The sequence below is a fragment of the Coregonus clupeaformis genome, chromosome 26 (genome assembly GCF_020615455.1).
Source record: "Coregonus clupeaformis isolate EN_2021a chromosome 26, ASM2061545v1, whole genome shotgun sequence".
Lineage (NCBI taxonomy): Eukaryota > Metazoa > Chordata > Actinopteri > Salmoniformes > Salmonidae > Coregonus > Coregonus clupeaformis.
Genome location: NC_059217.1, coordinates 40,703,902 through 40,726,913, shown reverse-complemented (window position 1 = coordinate 40,726,913; position 23,012 = coordinate 40,703,902). Strand labels below are relative to the sequence as shown.

General features: G+C 46.9%; 1 protein-coding gene across 1 annotated transcript in view; it reads left to right on the top strand.

Annotated features, from left to right (window-relative positions):
* Positions 1-318: 318 nt before the first annotated feature.
* LOC121540377 (NUAK family SNF1-like kinase 1) overlaps positions 319-23,012 on the top strand; it is a 39,089-nt gene continuing 16,395 nt past the window's right edge. The window contains exons 1-3 of the mRNA XM_045207863.1: positions 319-1,525; positions 8,846-8,966; positions 22,455-22,606. Of these exons, the coding sequence (XP_045063798.1) occupies positions 1,235-1,525; positions 8,846-8,966; positions 22,455-22,606 (564 nt within the window). The 5' untranslated portion in view covers positions 319-1,234. The remainder of the gene's footprint in view (positions 1,526-8,845; positions 8,967-22,454; positions 22,607-23,012) is intronic.

The window sequence follows — 23,012 nt, the reverse complement described above, 5'->3', positions numbered from 1 at the left end:
CACTTGCAGGACTCATTTCACAAGGCTTCATAAACGTTTCAGCAATATTAATAATTAAACTAATATATTAAACTTTGACTCGGTCTGAGTTGCCCTTGAAAATGGAACTCTAATGATTATGCTATAGTAAAATGACTGTAGCTTCCACAGCCTCAGGATGAAAAGCAATCAGTCAGCAGCAGCAGTCGCATAAGGAGGGGAGAGGTGGAGAGCACGAAGAGAGGGACACAGGGGAGGAGGACTGTAACTCCGCCTCCGGATTTGATCATCTCACATTCCTTATTCACAGCCCCTCACGTTAGAGAATAAAGAGAAAGAGAGACGAAGGGCACAAGAGCAAGGAGAGCAAAACGAACATGGCAATATTCAAAACGTCTGAGCTTGACATATCTGATCATAGCGCATCTCTAACGTTGACATGGGCATGGAGCACTCGCGCCATACACAGAGTTCAGCAGCTGAATGACGTTGCACCTGAGGACAAAATGAGGGTCATCTTCATCCAGAACGCCGGTTTCGTCGCTGCTTTCTCGGGAGGCAATGACGCTGAAGGTTTCGCCTGTTAGTTTTGAGTTAATGATGTTGGTAGCACTTTCACCGTAGATTATGTGAACGGCCCAGAATAAACGAAAGACTGTGAGATAGATAATGCCAGTTACTATACGGATAACGAGAATAGAATAGCCCGATGTTTTAATAAACCTAAATATTGTTTCTTTTTGGATTGCTCAATTTTGAGCATCATTGTCCATACCCGAGGAGACATCAATCGAAAGTGGATTCAGCTTCTGACATGCATTGGTCCGTCGAATTCTGAATACATATTTAGAGGACTGTTGCCCTAGAATATAACTTTATAGTTAGACATATATAATATGCATTGCATTATGTATCAGACGCGTCAAGACAGATGATGTCTCCTTTGTAATCTTTTGCTTTTTTATTTAATCGTATAATAATGACTCACTCTTATAAGGCGACAAATGGATGAATAGATGTGGAGAATTCTTTGATCTGAAAAGAATTAACAAAGGCAGTGATCATTAGACAATCGGAATAATGTATATGTTTAATAATATAATATTTACGCATTGTTCCTTGTAATTTATTGTATTTATTACGACTATTATTAGGCCTATAATAAAGTATTACTATAATATCAATATTTGTAACAAATAGCTTAGTTTAATATCTTTAACTGTGGGAAGTTAGTTTTAATACTTCCCTAGAGAAGATGGATACAACTTTTCTCTCGGCCCACCGAGGGCTGACCCGTCCTGAGTCCAAACAAACCCTCACCTCATCGGGTAAGCCATCTGGAGGCGACCTGTCCCCGCCACCGCTACCTGTCGGTCATTCAATGGCAGAGACACCGGCAGCTGGCGATGGCAGCAGGAGAAATTCAGGCTTCAAGAAACACCACCACAAGCATAACCTGAAACATCGCTACGAATTGCTCGAGACTCTAGGAAGAGGGACCTATGGCAAAGTAAAGAAGGCAATTGAACGAAACTCAGGGAGAGAGGTGAGACACTTTACAACTCTCTTTATGGATAGGGGTAGGGGTTAAAAACGCTCTTTACGCATAGGGGTTTGAAGCACCCTGTACATAACCTCTGTAAAGGTTCTTAGAATGCGGCTCATATAATTTAGGCCTACAGACTGCAGGCTACTGTTGAGACGCCCAATCCGGAGTCATAGTAAACATAGCTACAACAAAGAGGCCTTAAATACCCAAATAGCTACTTTGTTGCGCTCTAGGCATGTGCGTCTTTTTCCCCCTCTGGGAATTCCCCCGTGCTCATAGGGCCTCTAGTGCCCTGGGAATCTCTGCAGCACGCGCGCTGTCCCCAGCAGTGCCTCGCGATCGGATGCTTAAGTGATACTGACTTATTGATGCAGCTTAAATGAACCCAACCATATGCACCATTGAAAGCGGCCAACAGTCCTCCAAGATACTTCCGCCTACTCACATTGAATGGGCTGGGATTGTGCAATTTATTGCTTTAAGGTGAAGAGGTTCCAAGTTTGGCAAACTCAAACTTGAGAACTGGCCTAGAACAAGACCTCTGTTTTTTTATTTAACTGCATGTTAAAATAATAGCTTCCTGAATGACTGTGTCATTTGGACCAATGTCCCTTAACTGTTTGGTTTTTGTTTGTGTCTTGGTGCTGTTTTGATCGACAATTTCTTCAAGTTTCTCCATTTCTTTTTTGTAATTGAATGCTCACCATCTGCCCTCATGCACCATACTTGGAGACCAGATTTTTCCACATGCTGCAGAATTTGACCCATGTTCCCCATTGGCAGAAGGAGATGAACTTTCCATATGTGTGTTCAGATTCAGAATGCCAGGGGGAAAACTCAGTAGGGTCAACATGTCCATCGCTCCTGACACACATGCATGCTTGGTGGGGGCACCATAAACCCATAGCTCAAATAGCTCCTTCAGATGGCCTGCCTTGCTGGTGACTGGCGCTTTATGGCAGCCAGTGCTTTATAACAAGTTTCCCAACTCATTAAAAACACAGGGTGCTTCGGTGTATTGAAAATTGGGGTCTGTTTGGGTCTGTTTGAGTAGCCTAATCACATCTTTTGATATTTTTATGGCTATTATGTTATACCCCATTAATAACCTCTGTAATACCACTTTGTATGTCATTGCCATCTTCACATGCCCTGACATCATTCTAGAGATGTATGGAGTGATGGGATTCCCCGATCCCCATGCATTCCTCCTCTATCAGTGAGCTTGGCCTAGCTTAGTTCTCCAGCCCTTAATGGTTCCACTTTAAATGGCAGGCAGCAGAGCTGATCCTGGAACAGTGTGTAGCTAATAATAAATCAACCTAAACCATTTCCATTTAATGTGTGACAACATTATTAGCAGTACAAGTGGCCATGGGCCCTTTGTAAATCAACACTTGAGTACATTTGGTTAAGCATCACCCAGACAGAGACAGAGAGAGAGAGAGTGTACAGACAGACTGTGTGTCTGGCATGGTGTTGTGAGAGTGCGGTACATGGTCTCTGGCCTAAAGAGCCCCTGGTGTCCATATGATAGAGATTACAACAGGGTGACAGACCGTTATGCAATCCCTCTGCTCTGGCTCTGCCCTTTTTACTTTCCCTGGTTGGCGTGCCGGCTTCCTTAGCAGCTAGACTAAATGAGAAGAGCAGAAGGGGAAAGAGATTGAGAAGAGAGAGAGAGTGTGTGTGTGTGTGTGTGTGTGAAGCTTGGAAGGGACTGTCACTAAAGAGAGATTGATTAGATGTGTGGGTACATGAGCATATGTGTTAGTCAAAGTGTGACTGATTCTGTAGACATAGGATCTGCACACCCTTCTGTTGAGTGTGTGTTGGCTGCTTGGTTTGGATGGAAAGTCAGTGTCTGTGTTCTCCTACTGTATATCTGGTCTGATTTGACTACTGTATATCTGGTCTGATTGGACTACTGCATATCTGGTCTGATTGGACTACTGCATATCTGGTCTGATTGGACTACTGTATATCTGGTCTGATTGGACTACTGTATATCTGGTCTGATTTGACTACTGTATATCTGGTCTGATTGGACTACTGCATATCTGGTCTGATTTGACCACTATATATCTGGTCTGATTGGACTACTGCATATCTGGTCTGACTTGACTACTGTATGTGGGCATGAGCTTGGATGTGCAAATGTAAATGTGTATGCTATTATGACTCTTGCACGTGTTCATGTGCGTTTGTAATGTTGTAGATGTTTCCGGGACAGGTATGTGTGAGTGTGTGTGAGTGTGTGTGTGTGTGTGTGTGTGTGTGTGTGTGTGTGTGTGTGTGTGTGTGTGTGTGTGCTTGCATGTATGGGTGTGCGCACGTTTGTACTGTGTGTGGGTGTGTTCGTGAAAAGGTTGTGGTGACAGCAGGGCCCAGAGGGAGCAGTGACACATGAAAGGCCATCCCCAGCAGGAAATGAGACAGGGATGGAAAGTTAATATCCTGTGGGGGTCCAAAGCAGAGGGAGGGGAGGAAGAAGGGAGGGGGAAAGGGGAGGAGGGGGGGTTGGGTGGGTGACGGAGGGAGGGGGAGGTAGGGAGAGAGGGGTGAGGTAGGGAGAGAGGGGGAGGGAGTATGGGAAGGATGGAGGGAGGGGAGAGCAATTTAAAGATAACCCCACCATAATGGTAGGGGTGGGCTTCAATTAAGGGGTTACAAAATCACATTAATATGAGTTTAAAGCACTAGATTACCTCACCCCCAAACAGTGGATTCAGTGGGGATTAACTGTGAGGAGAAAAATACAGAGATTCACTGTTATTGGCTGTAGTTGTGCAGATATCAGCATTTTTTCTTCTTCTCTCTGGCTCTGTGGTAAACATACTATACTGAGAGATGGCTCTGCTCTCACAATCAATCATAGGGTCCTCCCTGCTATTGTCAACTCCCCTAATACACACACACTATCTCTCTCTCCATCCACACACATGAACATGATCTTCAGAGAGAAAGGGGGAACTTGTGATCTATACCTCATCAATTTTAAGGGGCTGAGAAAACACTGGCCGCTGTCAGGCTCTAGTGGAGCGAAGCATGGCCTCTCACATCAAACACACTGCAGCATAGAGCCTAGCAGGAGGAGTGTACCTGACAGAGGGTGGCTGGGCCAGGCCAGCAGGGCAGCGATCTGTGTGACTGACAGTAATAGCCCACCACTTAAAGACAGGCGCAGGGCTGCACTATACTGTGACAGCCAGCTGGCAAGTGGATGTTTCATAGTAGAGCTGGGACGATAAACCGAAAATGATCGACACCGACCATACTGGTCACTTATCTCAGGCATTTTGCTGATATCGTTCATTATGATAAGTAGGCTATGCTAGAGAAATGTGACGTTTGAAATTAAATATGTTTGCTAATATGGGTGATTGTTAATGGGACAATTCATGGCTACAACCATCAAACTAGTAGTGGTAGTTTAAAGGATAATAAAAAATAAACTGTGGTGCACATTCATGTTATAAACGTATAGTTCTATTTATCATTAACACATCAATTCAGGCAATTTATCGCTATATGGATTTTTGTCCTTATCGCCCAGCTCTAACACACAGGCCTGCATGTTTAATGACCCACTACACTACAGGGTCCCAGGGGAATAACGTGCCTAGGGGGATGGAGGGATGGATCTCTTTGTCTGCTCTCTGTATTGTTGGGATGCTGTCTCTCTAATCTAATGAGTTTACAAACGGTCTAATTTGAGGGTCAAAGAGCAGTGTCTGTTGATACTGTACTCTACTATCTGCCATAAGAAAGTAGCACCAGTGGAGGCTACTGAGGGGAGAACGGCTCATAATAATGGCTGGAACGGAGCAAATGGAATGGCATCAAACACCTGGAAACCATGTGTTGGATGTATTTGATACCATTCCACTGATTCCGCTCAAGTCATTACCACAAGCCTGTTCTCCCCAATTAAGGTGCCACCAACCTCCTGTGGAAAGTACATCCCGTCCACATATCTCTGTAGAAATGAAACCCCACACACACACACCACTGTACCCATGACTTTAGGGCAGGGGTGTCAAACTCATTCCACAGAGGACCGAGTGTTTGCGGCTTTTTGTTTTTTCCTTCCAATGAACACCTAGACGACCAGGTGAGGAGAGTTCCTTACTAATCAGTGACCTTAATACTGCGATCAAGTACAAGGGTGGAGCGAAAACCCGCAGACACTCAGCCCGCTGTGGAGTGAGTTTGACACGTGCTTTAGGGTCATGTCATTAAGACCATTGTGAATTTATATCGTACCATCTCCAGGTAGATTACCTCCTCCTGTCATGCATTTTTATAGGAACTGAAACCACACCCTCTTACTTTTAAATTAAAAAAGCAAATGTGAAAAAAATTGACCTGCAGTGCAGACGGTGTGCTGCTTCACATAGAGACAGACTGTGGGCTTACAGTCCTACTAGTTTAGGATTTGGCATAAAATAATAATAATACGCCATTTAGCAGACACTTTTATCCAAAGCGACTTACAGTCATGCGTGCATACATTTTTGTGTATGGGCATGACGTGAATACAGTACTATTGCTGTTGATGACCCCATGAGGTAATGGAAAACACAAAACAATGGAGGTACAATCAAGACCAGCGAATAATTAACAGACTAAAGACTACCACTCAGCATGTGAAAACAAAACGGGGCCTTTACTTGTTTATATTTATATCTTTTTTTATTCTATGTAATCAAGTCATGGTCTGGATGAGGAGTTTTTCCGGTCTTGGTTATTTTGATTAAGGTACACCGTAATTAGCTTGGAACAGTGACTGTATGTGGTTTCTACTCCTGCCTGGCCCTGGAGTAGAACTGACCTTCACTGTAATGGACCTTTCTCTTAGTAAGGAAAGCTTTTTTCCTCCCTAGCTAACAGAGGCAGTCTAGGCCTAAATGAATATACAGTACAGGTATACAGTAGTAAAAATAGTCAATGGGGCTCAAACCTGAATGTTTAGTATTAGTGGAATCTAGGGCTGTCCCCAAGAGTCCACCAAGATCTTTTTAAATGTTTAAAATGTGTATTTATCCATATATAGACGCACCCTAATTGTTTTAATAAAATCAACTATGTGTAGGCTACTGAGCTTGTCTGATGCTTTGAGCACACTGTGATTAAATAATTAAGACACACAAATGACTGAAGAGAGCCTAACCAGAAGAAAGAAACCTGTTCCTGAAGCTCCGCCTCCTGCTGCTGCTGGCTTTGGCAGATTCTGCCATTACGCTCCCGAAGTTGCCTATAATAGGCTACACCAGGAGTCAGCAACCTTTTCCATTTGTAGTGCCAATTTATCTCAATCTAAATGAAAATTGTACAAATCTAAAAGTAACTTATATTGCCATTGCCAACTATGTAAAAATAGCCTACATAAAAGCCAACAAATAAAAACATTGCAGCCTGCAGGTAGAAAATATCCTCATGAAAATAAATCACAATGGCTACGCATGGCCTGTCTGCAAGGAACTTGAAACATTGATTGAGCTATCAACTTGGTCCAGCCTGAAGCTTTCTCTAACAACCTTGCAACATTGTATAAAATATTCTGGACCCTCAGATTTTCCTATGCCAGTGAGCACAGACAGACACAGCTGTAGGCTATTTGCACAAGGGATAAGAAGTAATCAGGTAGACCTATTTTATGATGTTTCCACCGGATCAGAGCATGACATTTTTTACCCCTTTCACGCCGTGGTTATCAAAAGGTAGAGATCTGTAAAGATTTTTCAAATAGCCTACATTAAGGAACTATTGTCATTCTCAATGGATGTAAAAACAGACTTTGTTTACTTACTGTTTGAGGTGAAGAAAATGTTATTTGAGAAGCTCCACCGCTCATTAGTGGTGTTGAGTTAAGACAATTAGAAATACTATCAGATCCCCAAATGGGCACATTTATAAGCCTACATTTGCGCGCAGGCCAGGTAGCCTAGGCCTACTTCTATGCCAAATCAGGAGCGCTCCAAACAAAACACAATTAATACATTGACAACTCGTAAATGGAATTAAATAAACCAAAACGTGTTTCTCACAAGTATAGCCTAGGTTGTGCTCTCTGCAAACAACATGTCCACTTCAACAATGAGAACTGTAAAAGACTGTAATAAAAATATATTGAATGTATTAAAATAAATTACAGTAACGAAACAAACATTGTAGATGATAAATGATGGTAATTAAGGGTAAATGTAGTACTGGTGATACTGGTGTGCCATCCCCGCGGCCTCCGCAATGGATTAGTCCACTCAGATAGGCGTCAATCAAGACGTGTCATAAATTTGACCAGTTGACTAAATGGGGTCAGCCCTAGTGGAGTTTATATTATATTATTATAATAATAGTATTAGTGGTCTAGTGACAAGACCTTAGGTCTCTGATGTGGGTGTAGGCCTACACACTGTACGACGTGTGTGAGTGTTTGTGAGAGGGATGGTATAAATCAACATTAGTAGTGTCGTCACGGGCTAGTTTAGAAGGTTCAGCTCATCAATCCACTTCCCCTGCTGGGACACACACACCTCCACCAGTTGCAGTTGCCATGGAAACCCGCAGCACAGAAATCCCCTATTCTTCTTGATGTGCTACCTGATATATCCATTAGACTGGGGTCAGGTTAGGGGGAGTTGCCCCTGCCCCGTTCCACACACACACACACACACACACACACACACACACACACACACACACATCATAGACTTGAGAGACCAAGCTGTCTGTTAATACTAGGGTGAACACAGTACAAAGGAGTCCTCCATTACTGCACCACGTGCCAAGTTGTTTTTCCTCAGAGAGCACCTTCATTTTCTCCTCTAAAGAGACGGTAAATTACACAGCAAGAGCCTGTGATGACTGTGATGTCTGAGTCTGTGTCTCTCAGTCAATTGACCCCTTCCTGTCTGTGTGGACTGGATAAGTGGGAGAGCAGAGGTCAGAGGTCACAGTGGGCTGGTCACTATAGGGCTCTGGGGAGGGGGGTTATGTGGTTGAGGAGGTTCAGAGAGTATTCATTTAGATTATGTTATGTAAGACATTTTGCAATGGTCAACAGAGTTTTCTTCATTCTCTGGCTGTCCAAATGTGTTTGCTGATGTGCGATCACTGTGAAGAGTTGTCTGTGATTTGCTGTGTGGGTTTGTTGACTCACGTTTTGACCTGAGTTGGTTCATCATCACAATCAGTTTGGAGGTATTGCTGATTTTGATTGAGCTGCCCCACTAGCCATTTTTGTATACTTGTATCCATCTGATTATTAGTCCACTTGAACTGACCAGAACACCTGTCTGTCCTCTCTGTCCTCAGGTGGCTATCAAGTCCATCCGGAAGGAGAAGATCAAGGATGAGCAGGATATGGTTCACATCCGCAGGGAGATAGAGATCATGTCATCCCTAAAACACCCCCACATCATCTCTATTTATGAAGGTGGGTCTCTGTCCACACACACACATACACACACACACACACACACACACACACACACACACACACACACACACACACACACACACACACACACACACACACACACACACACACACACACACACACACACCATTTCACTCTCTTCCCTCCCCCAGTTCTGCCTCGTCCCGCTGTAGGACTGTCATGTTATGACAAGCAGATGTCATAATAAGATCTGGACGTCGGCTTTGGGATGTTATTCATATTTTCTTCTCTGTCTGATCCCAGTCAGTGAGTAGATCCATTGTGTGTGTGTGTGTGTGTGTGTGTGTGTGTGGCTGCATGTGTGCGTTTCTGGATGTCTTTCAAAGAGTGTATGTGTGTGCACGTTCACGTGTGTGTGTGTGTGTGTGTATGTGTCAGACGGGTGTCCGTGAGGTTAGCCTCTCTCTCCCACATCTGAGAGGTTTCTTCTTATGTCTTCCCTGGTCTTGAACTCAGGGCCAGACATCTGCTGGTACTTAGAGAGATCTCCAGCTGGGAGCCAGACTGAGACTGAGGCAGTATAAGGAGAGAGAGAGGAGACTAACCCCACCCCGCTAACCCTGAGTCTGACTCCACAGATATGGACAGGGAGAGAGGGAGAGAGGGAGAGAGAGGAGGCTAACCCCAAGTCTGACTCCACAGATATGGACAAGGAGAGAGGGAGAGAGAGGAGGCTGACCCCAAGTCTGACTCCACAGATATGGACAGGGAGAGAGGGAGAGAGAGGAGGCTAACCCCAAGTCTGACTCCACAGATATGGACAGGGAGGAGAGGGAGGAGAGGGGGAGAGAGGGGGCTAACCCCAAGTCTAACTCCACAGATATGCACAGGGAGAGAGGGAGAGAGAGGAGGCTAACCCCAAGTCTGACTCCACAGATATGGACAGGGAGGAGAGGGGGAGAGAGGGGGCTAACCCCAAGTCTAACTCCACAGATATGCACAGAGAGGAGAGGGGGAGAGAGGAGGCTAACCCCAAGTCTGACTCCACAGATATGGACAGGGAGAGAGGGAGAGAGAGGAGGCTAACCCCAAGTCTGACTCCACAGATATGGACAGGGAGGAGAGGGGGAGAGAGGGGGCTAACCCCAAGTCTGACTCCACAGATATGCACAGGGAGGAGAGGGGGAGAGAGGAGGCTAACCCCAACTCTGACTCCACAGATATGGACAGGGAGAGAGGGAGAGAGAGGAGGCTAACCCCAAGTCTGACTCCACAGATATGGACAGGGAGGAGAGGGGGAGAGAGGAGGCTAACCCCGAGTCTGACTCCACAGATATGGACAGGGAGGAAAGGGGGAGAGGGAGGGTATAGAGAGAGGAGGCTAACCCCACCCCACTAACCCTGAGCCAGACTCCAAAGATATGGACAGGGAGGAGAGGACCTAAGCTCACGCTAAAGCCACCTCCACATACAGAATATCTAGACCAATAATTCCCAAACTGTGGGGCCCCAATAATAATAATAATAATAATAATATTTTAGGAACTCAGTCCGGCTTTCAACTTACTCCTGAAAGTTGTAATAGTAGAATGCTGAAGGTGCAATTTCGAAATTGGGTAGTGCATCATCAGTTCCTCTTGTCATGTTAGTCATTGCATACCTTAGAGAGCTATTTATAACTTGTCAGAAATGTCCAGATCAACTAGCCCATGTCAGCTAACGTTTTTTAGCTAGGTTTTTTAACCCATAGATTTTGTTGTAATATTTGAGTCACTCAAATATCACATGAATTAGACATGGCAAAATGTATAGAATTGCAAGAAAATCTCTGCCAACAAGAGGGGTGTGAACAGTTTGTGTCATGAACAGTGCTTGTTCCCATAGAAATAGACGTGGCGTGCGCAAGCAGTGGGGGCGCAATATCTTCCTCAATGTTGGAAGGGGGTCCTGAGTGAAAAGGTTTGGGAACCCCTGCACTAGACAACCCTCTAAAAGACAAAGGCTTCACTCATATTGTTTGTTGCATATCTGCTCTTTTGGTTTGACCCCACACCTCAGTTTGAGAGGGGAAGTGTGAGTTACAGAGAATGTTGATGCAGATTACATTACCTTACAATTTCCATCACACGTTTGACCCACAAATGAACCTCCATCTCAAAGGGCAGTTGAACCTAAAGCACATAGATGCGGTAAGTCAGATCTAGTGTCTGTTTTTATATCCCACATCATAAAATATATGTTTTATATCTACCATGTCAGAACTGTTGGTCTAACAACACTGCCCAAACAGGCTGACTATGACACTGCTTTGATTGGGTTCAGTCTGCCAATCTTTATTGACCCGACAAACAGTGCTATTTGTCATGGGAACTTGCCGGTCTTCAGTGAGTGTTGTGGTTGCTATGGTTCAACTTAGTTTGTATGTGTCTGAGAGGCTGATTAGGAGAACACTCCTATAAACTAGCCTATAAGGAGTTAGGGTGCTGCTCCCTCCTATAAACTAGCCTATAAGAAGTTAGAGTGCTGCTCCCTCCTATAAACTAGCCTATAAGGAGTTGGGTTGCTGCTCCCTCCTATAAACTAGCCTATAAGGAGTTGGGGTGCTGCTCCCTCCCAACCATTGCCAGTCGTTTTTTTGGAGAGGTTGCTTGGTTTCTGGTGTTTCTCTTTAACCAGTGGTTACTGTTGAGGGCTGGCCCCTTCCCAGAAAAGTGTTGCAAATGTATAGACCCATATGTGTATCCGGCAACACCCGTGTCAACAGATAACTGCTTGTGTGAAACAAAGCTGAACCAGATGTGCAGAGTTGAGATTGATTTTCCTGCTCTGCATCCATTCTGCATCCCATCAGCAGGCCTGCGAGCATTTAAAGCACATTCGCTTGTCACTTCCAGCATAATTCATAACCTCATAACTTGATTTTAAAGGAAAATTTTCCAGAGAGGTCTTGCTGAAAGTCAATTCGGTCCATTCAGTTTAAATGGTATTCACGTCATCTATTTGTGTAGTGTTTTGGGTAATGCTATTGTCCCCCAGCAGACTTAAAGGCAGTCAAACAAGCCTGGCATGACAAGGACAAGGACCTCCCTCTGGTTTAGAGAAGACAGGACTTTGAGAAGGGATAGATTTTAAAGGGGGTACCCCTCCTCCCACTCATTTTCTGGTTTGAATCAAAAAAGCACTGCATTATGAGTACTGTACATAACCCTCCATGTAAAATATAAGCCAAAACACTAATGGGGGAATTCTGACCCGACTTAAGCGCTCATAAATGGAACGTAATTTCCTTTTTATGCACTTTTCTCTCTATCTGACCTTGAACTTAAGCATGATAACCTACCGGTTCCAAGTGGGAAAAGCATCTACTTAATATTTTCCCATATAAATAACACTATTCTCCATGCACAGTAATTTACAACATGATAAGAGGTAGGTAAATGAGTAATCCATTTGGATAAGGGAATTGTAAATATAAATGACACTTGTTTATATCTATTTGACCTTATCTCTGGAGACAAATGTGAAACTAGGTATATGGCATCAAACTGAAGCATATCAACTTTCCCACAGTAACGTTTATGTATGGCCTTTTAACTTGCAGCGATGGGCACTCTCAAATGTCTTAATTATAGGCTACCCCGACATTCTCTGTTTCCTATTTATACCATGTTAAATATTAGCCACTATCTCTATAGAAGGTCAGTAAGCCTAATAACAACTTATATTCAACTGCCAATTTACCGTTAGTTCCCTATAGTTGGTATAGCCTAAATTATCTTTCCATTTAATTATATTGTTTTGTTTACCTTCATTTGCTTCCTGTGTAAACACTGTCACGGCTGTGTGGTTGTTACTGAGGATCATTAGTAACAGGTGATAATATTTTTAGAAAGACGTAGGTGTAAAGGACGTCACGCTGCTTGCTTAGCGAGTACCACTTCCTCCTTATTCGGCCCACACCTGGCACAAACTCGGGACCTCTGCCTTGCTAACACGCGTGACCGCCCTCCTGAAGCGTCTTACCAGTCGACGCCACCCGAAAAGCTAGCTATTCGCTGGCGCAAGTGGCGACACTTCAGGCTGAGGAGTAAGCTTCACACGTTCCTATGTGCTACATAGGCTAATTAAATCGTTATGGAGCGCAGACCAAGCCGTAATAGTTTGAACCCGACGCATGGCGCAATACTTGACCGTTTCATCACACAGTTTCATGGTTAGTGCAGGCAATAGACGAGGGTATAGCCTACTATTCTACACTATTCTCTCTATTATAATTCTATGCATACTAATCTTCCAACATTACCATGGGTTGAAGAACTGAATGTGGCAATTTTCAGGATGAATCAAACCACCGTTTTCTTTCTTTTGTGCGTAAACGCACCCCAAACCAATTAATAAATACTGTAACGACCCTGTATTGTGTTCTGTGTTCATGGATGTGTTATCGTTCTCATGGGTACTAGCAGGGGTTAAATATGCCGGGACAGATGGAAAGGTTGGGGGGTATGATGGGTAATCCCGCGGGATTTTGGGAATGATTAAATAGGGGTTACGGTCTCATATCTCTCTCTTCGGTTCGGGACCCTTGATTTGACATGTTCTATTTGTGTATGTTCGAGGTTTAGCGGCGTGGGTTGTGGCCTGAACAATAGCCCATTTAGGAATAAACCTGTGTTCTGCCTGTACACCTGGTGCCCGTCTCTCTTTTACTTTATGACCCAGCTGGGTCATTACATTGGTGTCAGAAGTGCTTTCGAACGACGGGATAGATCGAGATTAGGCGAGTTAGCTGTTTCAGTATAGGCCGTGGTTAGCTTTAGCGTGACTCGCATCTACGGTCAGGATGATCGGGCGAGGCGGAAAGTTAAGGAAGAGTCGGACAAAGTGGCCGTTGGGGGCTCGGGTGTACCCGGTCGGGAGGGTCAGGCGAGGACGGCTGTAGAAGAGCTGGAGAGCCACATGGCGGGAGTTAAATTGTCAGTCAGCAAGATGGCAGAACGGGCGGGTTTTCCTTCAAACCGCTCGACCAGAACAGACGTCACGGCGACGGAGATATCGACGTCACCGCGTGCGGAGATGGCTGGACCTCCTTATGTAAACAGAGATGGCAGCGCCCTATTGCCATTAGCCACGGTAGCGGCTAAACTTCCAAAGTTCAATGGACAAGGTAAATGGGAAGTTTTTTTTCACTCAATTCGAGTTGTTGGCTAGAGCCGGGAGGTGGTCTGACGAGACGAAAGGGTTACAGCTTGCCCTGAGCCTGTCAGAGGAGGCGTCGGAATGCCTGCTAACGCTAGCCCCGGACGAGAGGGGCGACTACGGTGCGCTAGTGGAGGCATTGGGGGCCGTTTCGGCAGCGATGCACAGCCCAACATGCTGCGGATTGAACTGAATAACAAAAAAGAGACTTCAGGGGGAATCATTAAAGGCGTTGGCAAGTGATATTCTGAGCCTGACCAGGCGGGCTTATGCAAATATGTCGATTGGGGTGCAAGACGAGCTGGCACGGGACAGTTTCATTAGAGCGCTCTCCTCCACCGAACTGGGTAAGCATGTGCAGATGTCGGACCCAGCATCTCTGCGGGCTGCAGTGGAGATAGCCAGGAAGAGGGAGCTGATCTGGGGTGAGGGAGTGAGAGTGGAAGTTGCCAGTCAACCAGAGGTGAGAGCAGCGGCGGCCGGGGTGCTGGGGGTCACCAAACCAGAGTGGGTCGACGAGTTGGGAGGGTTAGTCAAGACCGCTTCGCTTGTCATTGAGAAGGGCTCCAGACAACATCGCAGTGTCAGCTCAACTTCCATTGTCTGCTGGGGTTGTGGCCAGACTGGCCACATTCAGCGGAGTGTGGCAGATTCTCCAGTCAACAGGGAAACGACAGCGGGTTCTCGCGCAGGGGGCAGCGCGGGCCCATTCCTTCGCCCCGAACCCACAGTAAGCAGAAGATGTACCCAGCAGTGCAGGCAAGAGGGTGGGGACCTGCTTCCCCAGGGTGTAGCGGCCACCGTGTTTCCTAGTCCGGTAGTTGTGGTGGGACGTACCACCATTGGGGACTTCTGCAATGTCATCGTCAAGGTAGAGGGGGTGGAATGTTTGGCCCTGGTCGACACGGGCTCTACAGTAACCCTGGTGAGACCAGACATACTACCTGTTGGGGGTGCGGGTGGAGCCGACCTTTGTCCAGCTACGGACTGTCACGGGGGAGCTAGCCCCCATGTTAGGGAAGTGTCGGGTGTCTGTGACTGTGGGGGGAGAACTGTGGGGTGTCCGGTGTGGGTAGCAGCGGTACAGGACCCCTGTATACTAGGAATGGACTTTTTGAAAAGCTGTGGGGCTCAGTTGGACTTAGCTTCGGGCACTTTGAGGCTGTCGGGGGCCCACAGTGGGAATGTCGCCTACGGGAGGGCCAGCAGGGGGCAGGGCTGTCCCTCCGTCTTCCTCCAAGCTTGCCGAAACTCCACTGGTCGTCCCGGCTGCTCCCTTGGTCGTTGTTCCATCCCAGCAGCTGTCTCCGGCGGCAACGACCTTCACTCCCCATAATGGTGCAAGCACAGGCATCCCAGTAGCCCAAAACACACTGGCTCCTTCACCCCATCAGCCAGACGGGGGAAGGAGGAAGTTATCGACGCCCGTTGAGGCAGTGTGGCTGAAAAACTGTCAAGGTCTGGACGAGGGACAACAGAGACAATTAAAGCAGCTGCTGTTTGACTTTAAAGATAGCTTCGCTTGGGGGGAAGATGAGGTAGGGCAAACGCACCTGGTTCAGCACGACATCGACACTGGGGACAACCAACCCATTAAAATTCGGCCCCGTCGCATTCCCCTTGCCAAGAGGGAAGCAGCAGCCACAGCTATTGCTGACATGTTGCGGGCCGATTTCATTGAGCCATCAGACAGCCCGTGGTCCGCGCCGGTCGTCATGGTGCCTAAGAAAGGGGGTAAACTTAGGTTTTGTGCGGACTACAGGGGCCTAAATTCTGTCACCATTAAAGACTCTTACCCCATACCGAGGATCGATGAGTCGCTAGACCACGTCAGAGGGTCCTCGTGGTTCTCTTCCCTTGATCTGCGCAGTGGCTACTGGCAGGTGCCCCTCTCGCCTGGGGCACGTGAAAAACGGCCTTCTCCACGGATAGGGGCCATTGGCAGTTCAAGGTGCTGTGCTTCGGGCTTTGTAATGCTCCTGCCACCTTTGAGAGGCTCATGGACAGAGTGCTGGCGGGGGTTCCGAGAGACGCAGTGTGTCGTGTACCTAGACGACATATTGGTACACGGCACGTCGTTTGAGGGGGCACTGGGGGCACTTAGGCGAGTGCTGGAGAGGATCTCGGGGCGGGGCTAAAATTACACCCGGAAAAGTGCCATTTCATGCAAAGGGAGTTGGCGTTCCTGGGTCATCAGCTGGGTGGTGAGGGTATCAGCACGTTGCCAGACAAAGTGGAGGCTGTGAGGGGGGTGGCCAATTCCAAAGGAAAAAAAAGAGGTTAAGAGCTTCCTGGGTCTGGCATCCTACTATCGTAGGTTTGTGAAAGGGTTTGCGGGGATAGCAGCTCCTTTGAACCACCTTCTCAAGAAGGACACTGTCTTTCAGTGGACCGAAGAGCACCAGCGGGCGTTTGAGGCCCTCAAACGTGCCCTGGTGGAGGCCCCTGTCCTGTCCTCACCAGACCCAAACCGTCCGTTTATTCTGGACACCGATGCAAGCAATGAGGGCTTGGGGGCCGTGCTGGCTCAGCGTGGTTCTGACGGGGAGCACGTAGTAGCTTATTACAGCAGAACTTTTGATAAGGCTGAAAAACGCTACTGCGTGACAAGGAGGGAGCTTTTGGCTGTCGTGGCAGCAGTACGCCATTTCAAGTACTACCTGGGGGGCCTGCCGTTTGTGGTGCGGACGGATCACTCCGCCCTGCAATGGCTTCTCTCCTTCAAGGAGCCAGAGGGTCAGATCGCCCGCTGGTTGGAGGAGCTGCAACCCTACGACTTCCAGGTGGAGCACAGGGCCGGCCTTCGCCACAGCAATGCAGACGCCTTGTCCCGCCGCCCGTGTGCTGAGGACGGCTGTGGGTACTGCGCCAAACGGGTGGAGCGAGAGAGGGAACTGTGCATGGAGGAGGGAGTCACCGCCACGGTGAGTCAGCTGAGGGTGACAGAGTGCCGGGAGCTTGAGGCTGTGGACGTCGGGGAGTGGAGGCGTCGCCAGGAGGAGGACGCAGAGCTGCGTCCTGTGCTGGGGTGGGTGGAAGAGAGAAGACGACCGCCATGGGGGGAAGTAGCCCCTCTATCACCAGTCACCAAAGGACTCTGGGCTAAATTCTCAGTCCTTAGAGTGGCTGAGGGAGTGCTCCAGAGGGGGTGGAAAAAGCCAGCTACTGGAGAAATGACGTGGCAGGTAGTGGTTCCCAAAAGGCTGCAAGGGAGCGTGTTACAGCAGCTTCACGGGGGAGTAGGCGCAGGGCATTTTGGGGTCTCCAAAACGTTAAAGCGCGTACGTAAAGGCTTCTATTGGGCCAGGCACAGGAGGGATGTGGAGGACTTTTGCAGGCAGTGCGATGAGTGTGCTGCTAAGAAAGGACCTCCAGGTCAGTCACACGCCCTCCTACAACAATTCCCAGTAGGGGAGCCCATGGAGAGACTGGGGGTAGACATAGTTGGACCGTTTCCAATCACAGACAGCGGTAACAGGTGGATTCTAACTGCTATGGACTACTTCACCAAGTGGCCAGAGGCTTACGCTCTCCCAGACCAGGAGGCAGAAACAGTAGCTGATGCATTGGTAGGGGGAATAATCAGTCGGTTCGGGGTGCCACAGTCTATACACAGCGACCAGGGGAGAAACTTTGAGTCACGGGTGTTCTCAGAGTTGTGTAGACGGTTAGGCGCGGAGAAGACGCGCACTACTCCGCTTCATCCCCAGAGTGATGGGCTGGTGGAAAGATTTAACAGAACATTAGCACAACAGCTGGCTATCGTTACCTCAAAACACCAGAGAGATTGGGACACCCACTTACCGTTTATTCTCATGGCATGTAGGTCGGCTGTTCAGGAATCGACTGCGTGCTCCCCAGCGCTACTAATGTTAGGTCGTGAGTTGCGCACCCCAGCCGAACTGACGTTTGGCCACCCTCCTGATAACGACGACGGGGTTTTGCCTGGCCCGAACTATGTTCGTCGACTGCAGAACCGGTTAGAAGCGGCTCACACCTTCGCAAGAGAGCAACTCGAGAACGCAGGAATGCGCCAAAAGCGCCACTATGACTCACGCGCTAGGGGGAGGCACTTTGGAGCGGGAGAACGAGTGTGGCTTCACAACCCCACGCGCAAGAAGGGGCGGTGCCCAAAGTTAGACAGTGCCTGGGTGGGGCCGTGCCTGGTGATAGAGAGAGTGGGGGAGGTGACGTACCGGGTGGAGGTTCCCCACGGGGCAGGAAGGTGGTGGTCCACCGGGACCGATTGGCGCCCCTACAGAGGGAGGAAAACGGTAGGGAATGGAAGTGAGGACTCTGATGTGAGCACACGGGGACAGTCTAGCGAGGAGACTCTAATGCAAGCTGAGCCTGGGACGGGGGCTGCCTCTTCGGGGTGCTGGAAATGACATTGGGGCAGATGAGTGTTCTGGGGGTCCACCAGTGGGAGTCAAGGGGAGGCACAAGAGACTGATGCGACCTCCGGGTCGTTTTAAGGATTTTGTTTTGTAACCCTAGGGGCTAGGGTTTAGAAAGGAGGGGGCTATGTAACGACCCTGTATTGTGTTCTGTGTTCATGGATGTGTTATCGTTCTCATGGGTACTAGCAGGGGTTAAATATGCCGGGACAGATGGAAAGGTTGGGGGTATGATGGGTAATCCCGCGGGATTTTGGGAATGATTAAATAGGGGTTACGGTCTCATATCTCTCTCTTCGGTTCGGGACCCTTGATTTGACATGTTCTATTTGTGTATGTTCGAGGTTTAGCGGCGTGGGTTGTGGCCTGAACAATAGCCCATTTAGGAATAAACCTGTGTTCTGCCTGTACACCTGGTGCCCGTCTCTCTTTTACTTTATGACCCAGCTGGGTCATTACAATACTTTCCTAAACCTAAATAATCTACAAGATCAGAGTATTTTTTTATCTACCAATTGGTGCTGAAACTGAGACAAATATGCATATATTTAGATGGCTTTCTTTCATTGATCTCTAATATTCTGAACCCGTTCTCTCGATATATTCTATCGAGACTGTTGACAAAATTCAAACTAAAAGGTACACCGTATTTAAAGGGATGTCTTAAGATAAATGGACTGAAAACCCTATTGAATGAAAACTCCACAAGAAAATCTGTTGGCCAGCAAGTGGGAGGGGTTTCAGCAGTTGAACGCAATTCATTCAGAGCGTGCAAGGTAGCCACACCTGCAGAGCGCGTTATGCAACTGAATCATGTAAGTCTGAATACCAAATACTGAGAAGTGCGTAGGAAAGGCATAAATGGCTCCTAAATGTTTATGTTAAAGACCTCACTTCAGACATTAACACACTATCAGGGCTGCAGTTACCATTTTTTAAAGCTTTTATGTTAAAATATAATAATTATAATTTTTTATATAAAAGCTACATTTCTTAGTAACTTCATTGTCCTCTATCTAACTCTGCTAAGGCAGTGATTAGCAACCCACCCCCATGTTAGCAGCTCAGAGGCCTAGTGGACCCAGCGGAGAGCAGAGCAGAGCATTGGGACAATGGGTGCTAATTAGTGTGATCTGAGGCCTGCTGGCCTGTTGAACAAAGACTGAGTGAGTGATGGACGGAGAGGGCACGCCATTATTTAAGCCAGGTAATTACCCCAGTGAATCATGGGGGAGGGTGGCACGAGGGGCAGGGGTCAGAGGTAACGAGTGCCCACGCTGGGCTCTCAAACGGACCCCCACCATGGATCGCCGGAAGGGTCGTCCCGGGTCACGTCTCCGTCGGCCAATCAGAACCGACCCCCAGGTCGGTTGGCCCGGTTCCCGTGTTGCCTGCCCTGCCCGGCGGAGCAGTCACAATCAGGGAGGGTTACCATCAATCAGCATCAACATGTTTTTACCACAGGATTATTCTCTGAAAGGGAGGGGAGGGTGGGAGGAGAGGAGAGGGGATGGGTGGGCCTGTGAAGGTGCTCGCTCATGGGTGCAGAGCGTTGACTAGGCCTTCACCCCTGGAGTCCCTGTAGTGTGGGAAAATACATTGACAATAAGAAGAACATGGCCGATGGTTGTGTCATCATCCCCTCTCTCTCCGCCTGACTAACAGTTCTCATCCCCCATATGATGCACTGCTGTTGGCACGGCAACATGCCCTGGCAGTAGGCGAAATGATACATTGGAGGCTAGATAGATAGTGGAACAGTACAGGACAGGTTGTCCTGTGTCTAGTCTGTAGGGCGTTCCTATCTCTTCTCCAGGGGGCCGATTCAGACCCGAGTTATGCACACTTAAATGGAACTTAATTCCATTTTTATGTACTTTTCTCTCTATGCGTGTTCTGACCTTGAACTTATGCATGAAGTAATGTATGTTTCAGCCAGCTATTCACAGAAAGGAAGTTGTGGCAGAGGTGTGTCTACAGATACACCGTATTCTAACCTCGACTTAATTCACTCGTAATTCCACCATCTTTACGCACGATGAAAGAATGAATAAGGTCGAGCAACCTGTCGGTTCCAAGTGGAACAACATCTGCTTAACTTTTTCCGATATAAATAACAACATTATCCATACACTGTAATTTACAAGTTAATAAGAGCTAAATGAGTAAGACGTTTGGATTTGGGGATTGTAAATATAAATGACAATTGTTTTAATTATTTTACCTTATGATCGATGGAGACAAATGTAAAACCAGTCATATGGCAGCAAACTGAAGCATATCAACATATCACCTTTTCCACTGTGAAGTTTATGAAATGCTGGCCTTATAACTTGCAAGGATGAAATTTGATGACCCAAGCTATAGGATCTGTAGCCATACGCAAATGACAGTATAGCGCCAAACCTGCAATGTTGATAGATGATTTCTAGAATGTTTTAATTATATGCCCGGACATTTCACTGTATGTTTTACAATTTGTATCATGTTAAATATTAGCCACTATTGGTAGCCACCGTCAGTTATACCCACATACATTTCTAACTGTCACTTTAGTGTTAGTTTCATTACATTTTGTATAATTGCATTACATAGTAGTTTAACTTTCTTTCCTCTGTCACGTTTGTGTGGTTGTTCCTGTAGATCGCTAGTAATAGTGGATCATATTAGGCTAACGTATTAGAAGTTGTGCAATAATTTGGGACATGTAGCCTATTTGAATCATTATGGAACGTAGACCATAGGTAGCAGCTTACCTGGAGCCTGGCGCACGGTTCACAGTTCACGGTTTACAACGGCTGGACCGTTGTCATCACAGTTCCATGATTAGTGAGGATTAATAGGGTAGATTTATAGGACTACTGTTCAACCCCTATTGTGCACTTTTCTCACCTTCCAATATTTCATGGATGGAACAATTGAATATGGCAACTTTCAAGATGAATCAAACCACCATTTTTGATTCACCAATATATTTAGAGTGTAAAGGCTCTCCAAACCTTTTTGGTTTTGTTTTCATTCATCATAAATACTTTCCTAACCCTAAATAATCTACAAGATCAGAGTATTTTTTTATCTACCAATGTGTGTTTAAAAGGAGATGAATATGCGTGTATTTAGGCCTACATGGCTTTCTTTAATTGATCCCTAATATTCGGAACTGTAGTAAGTCAGTCGAGAAAATTAAAATGAAAGGTACACCAAATTTAAAGGGATGGGTTTAGATAAATGTACTGAAAACCCTATCTGCATAAGGTAAGTGTGAAAACCAACTACTGAGAAGTGCGTAGGAAAGGCGTGCGTAAGAAAGGCGTACATTTCCTAAGTCAGAATCGGGCCCCAGGTTGAATGGGGCTTTGTGTGATGGCTTGGAATGTGGGAGAGACTGGTGAAAGTTAGTGACATGAAGAGATGTTGATTTACTGTCCAGGTCAGGATGACACTATGGACCTTCTGTTAACCATTCTCTTCTCTTCTCTTCTCTTCTCTTCTCTTCCCTTCTCTTCTCTTCTCTTCTCTTCTCTTCTCTTCTCTTCTCTTCTCTTCTCATTTCTCTCTTGCTCTCTCTCTCTTCGCCTTCTCCTCACCAAGGGGTTTGGCTGGTTACTAAAACACCCCCTCCCTCCCTCCCTCCCTCCCTCCCAGTTGTGTTGTTAAGACTCAAGCCAGACACATGAGGTGGGATTGGTGATGTAATGTAATTGTAGAAGCAGTGCAGAGAGATGCAACGTGCTCTGGAGTGTGAATACAGCCAGTTGGCTCTGAAACTGGGAGGGGTACTCTTCTCATTTATTCAACATAATACTGTCCACTGAAACGATGAAGTTAGTTGTTTCTCCTCCTGAATGTTTTATGATGAAACCTCTGCTATGAAAAAGATGGTTGCTAACTGTTTGTCCATAATAACTGTGTGTCCATTCTCCTCCAGTGTTTGAGAACAAGGACAAGATCGTGATCGTGATGGAGTACGCCAGTAAGGGTGAGCTGTATGACTATATCAGCGAGCGCCGGCGCCTGAGCGAGAGAGAGACGCGACACTTCTTCAGACAGATAGTCTCTGCCGTGCACCACTGTCACAAGGTAAAATTATCCAGAGAAACGTGCATACGTGCACGCACACACCCACACATTTCTGCTAATCAGATGCAGGGCGAAATATCATAACCTTATGACTATAACCGTATATATTCCTCACATAGCGAATACATCTGCAGTATGAGCTATCCTTTTAGTGGCCTCTTGGTGTTAAGGAGGACTGTAAGGGAGTACAGATTTAACACAAACCAGTGTTGTCCATCGTGCACACAGTCCCAGCTCTGGCTCCCTCTATCCTCATCTGTTGTCATGTCTCCATATCCCTGGATCCCCTCATAGCTCCCCCAGGACACCCCACCCTCCTCTCCCCCCATAGCATGGATCCTAGCCCACCCCTCTCCTCTCCCTCCTCCCTTCCCTCATTAAACCATGGTCCCCCAGGGAGGGGGGA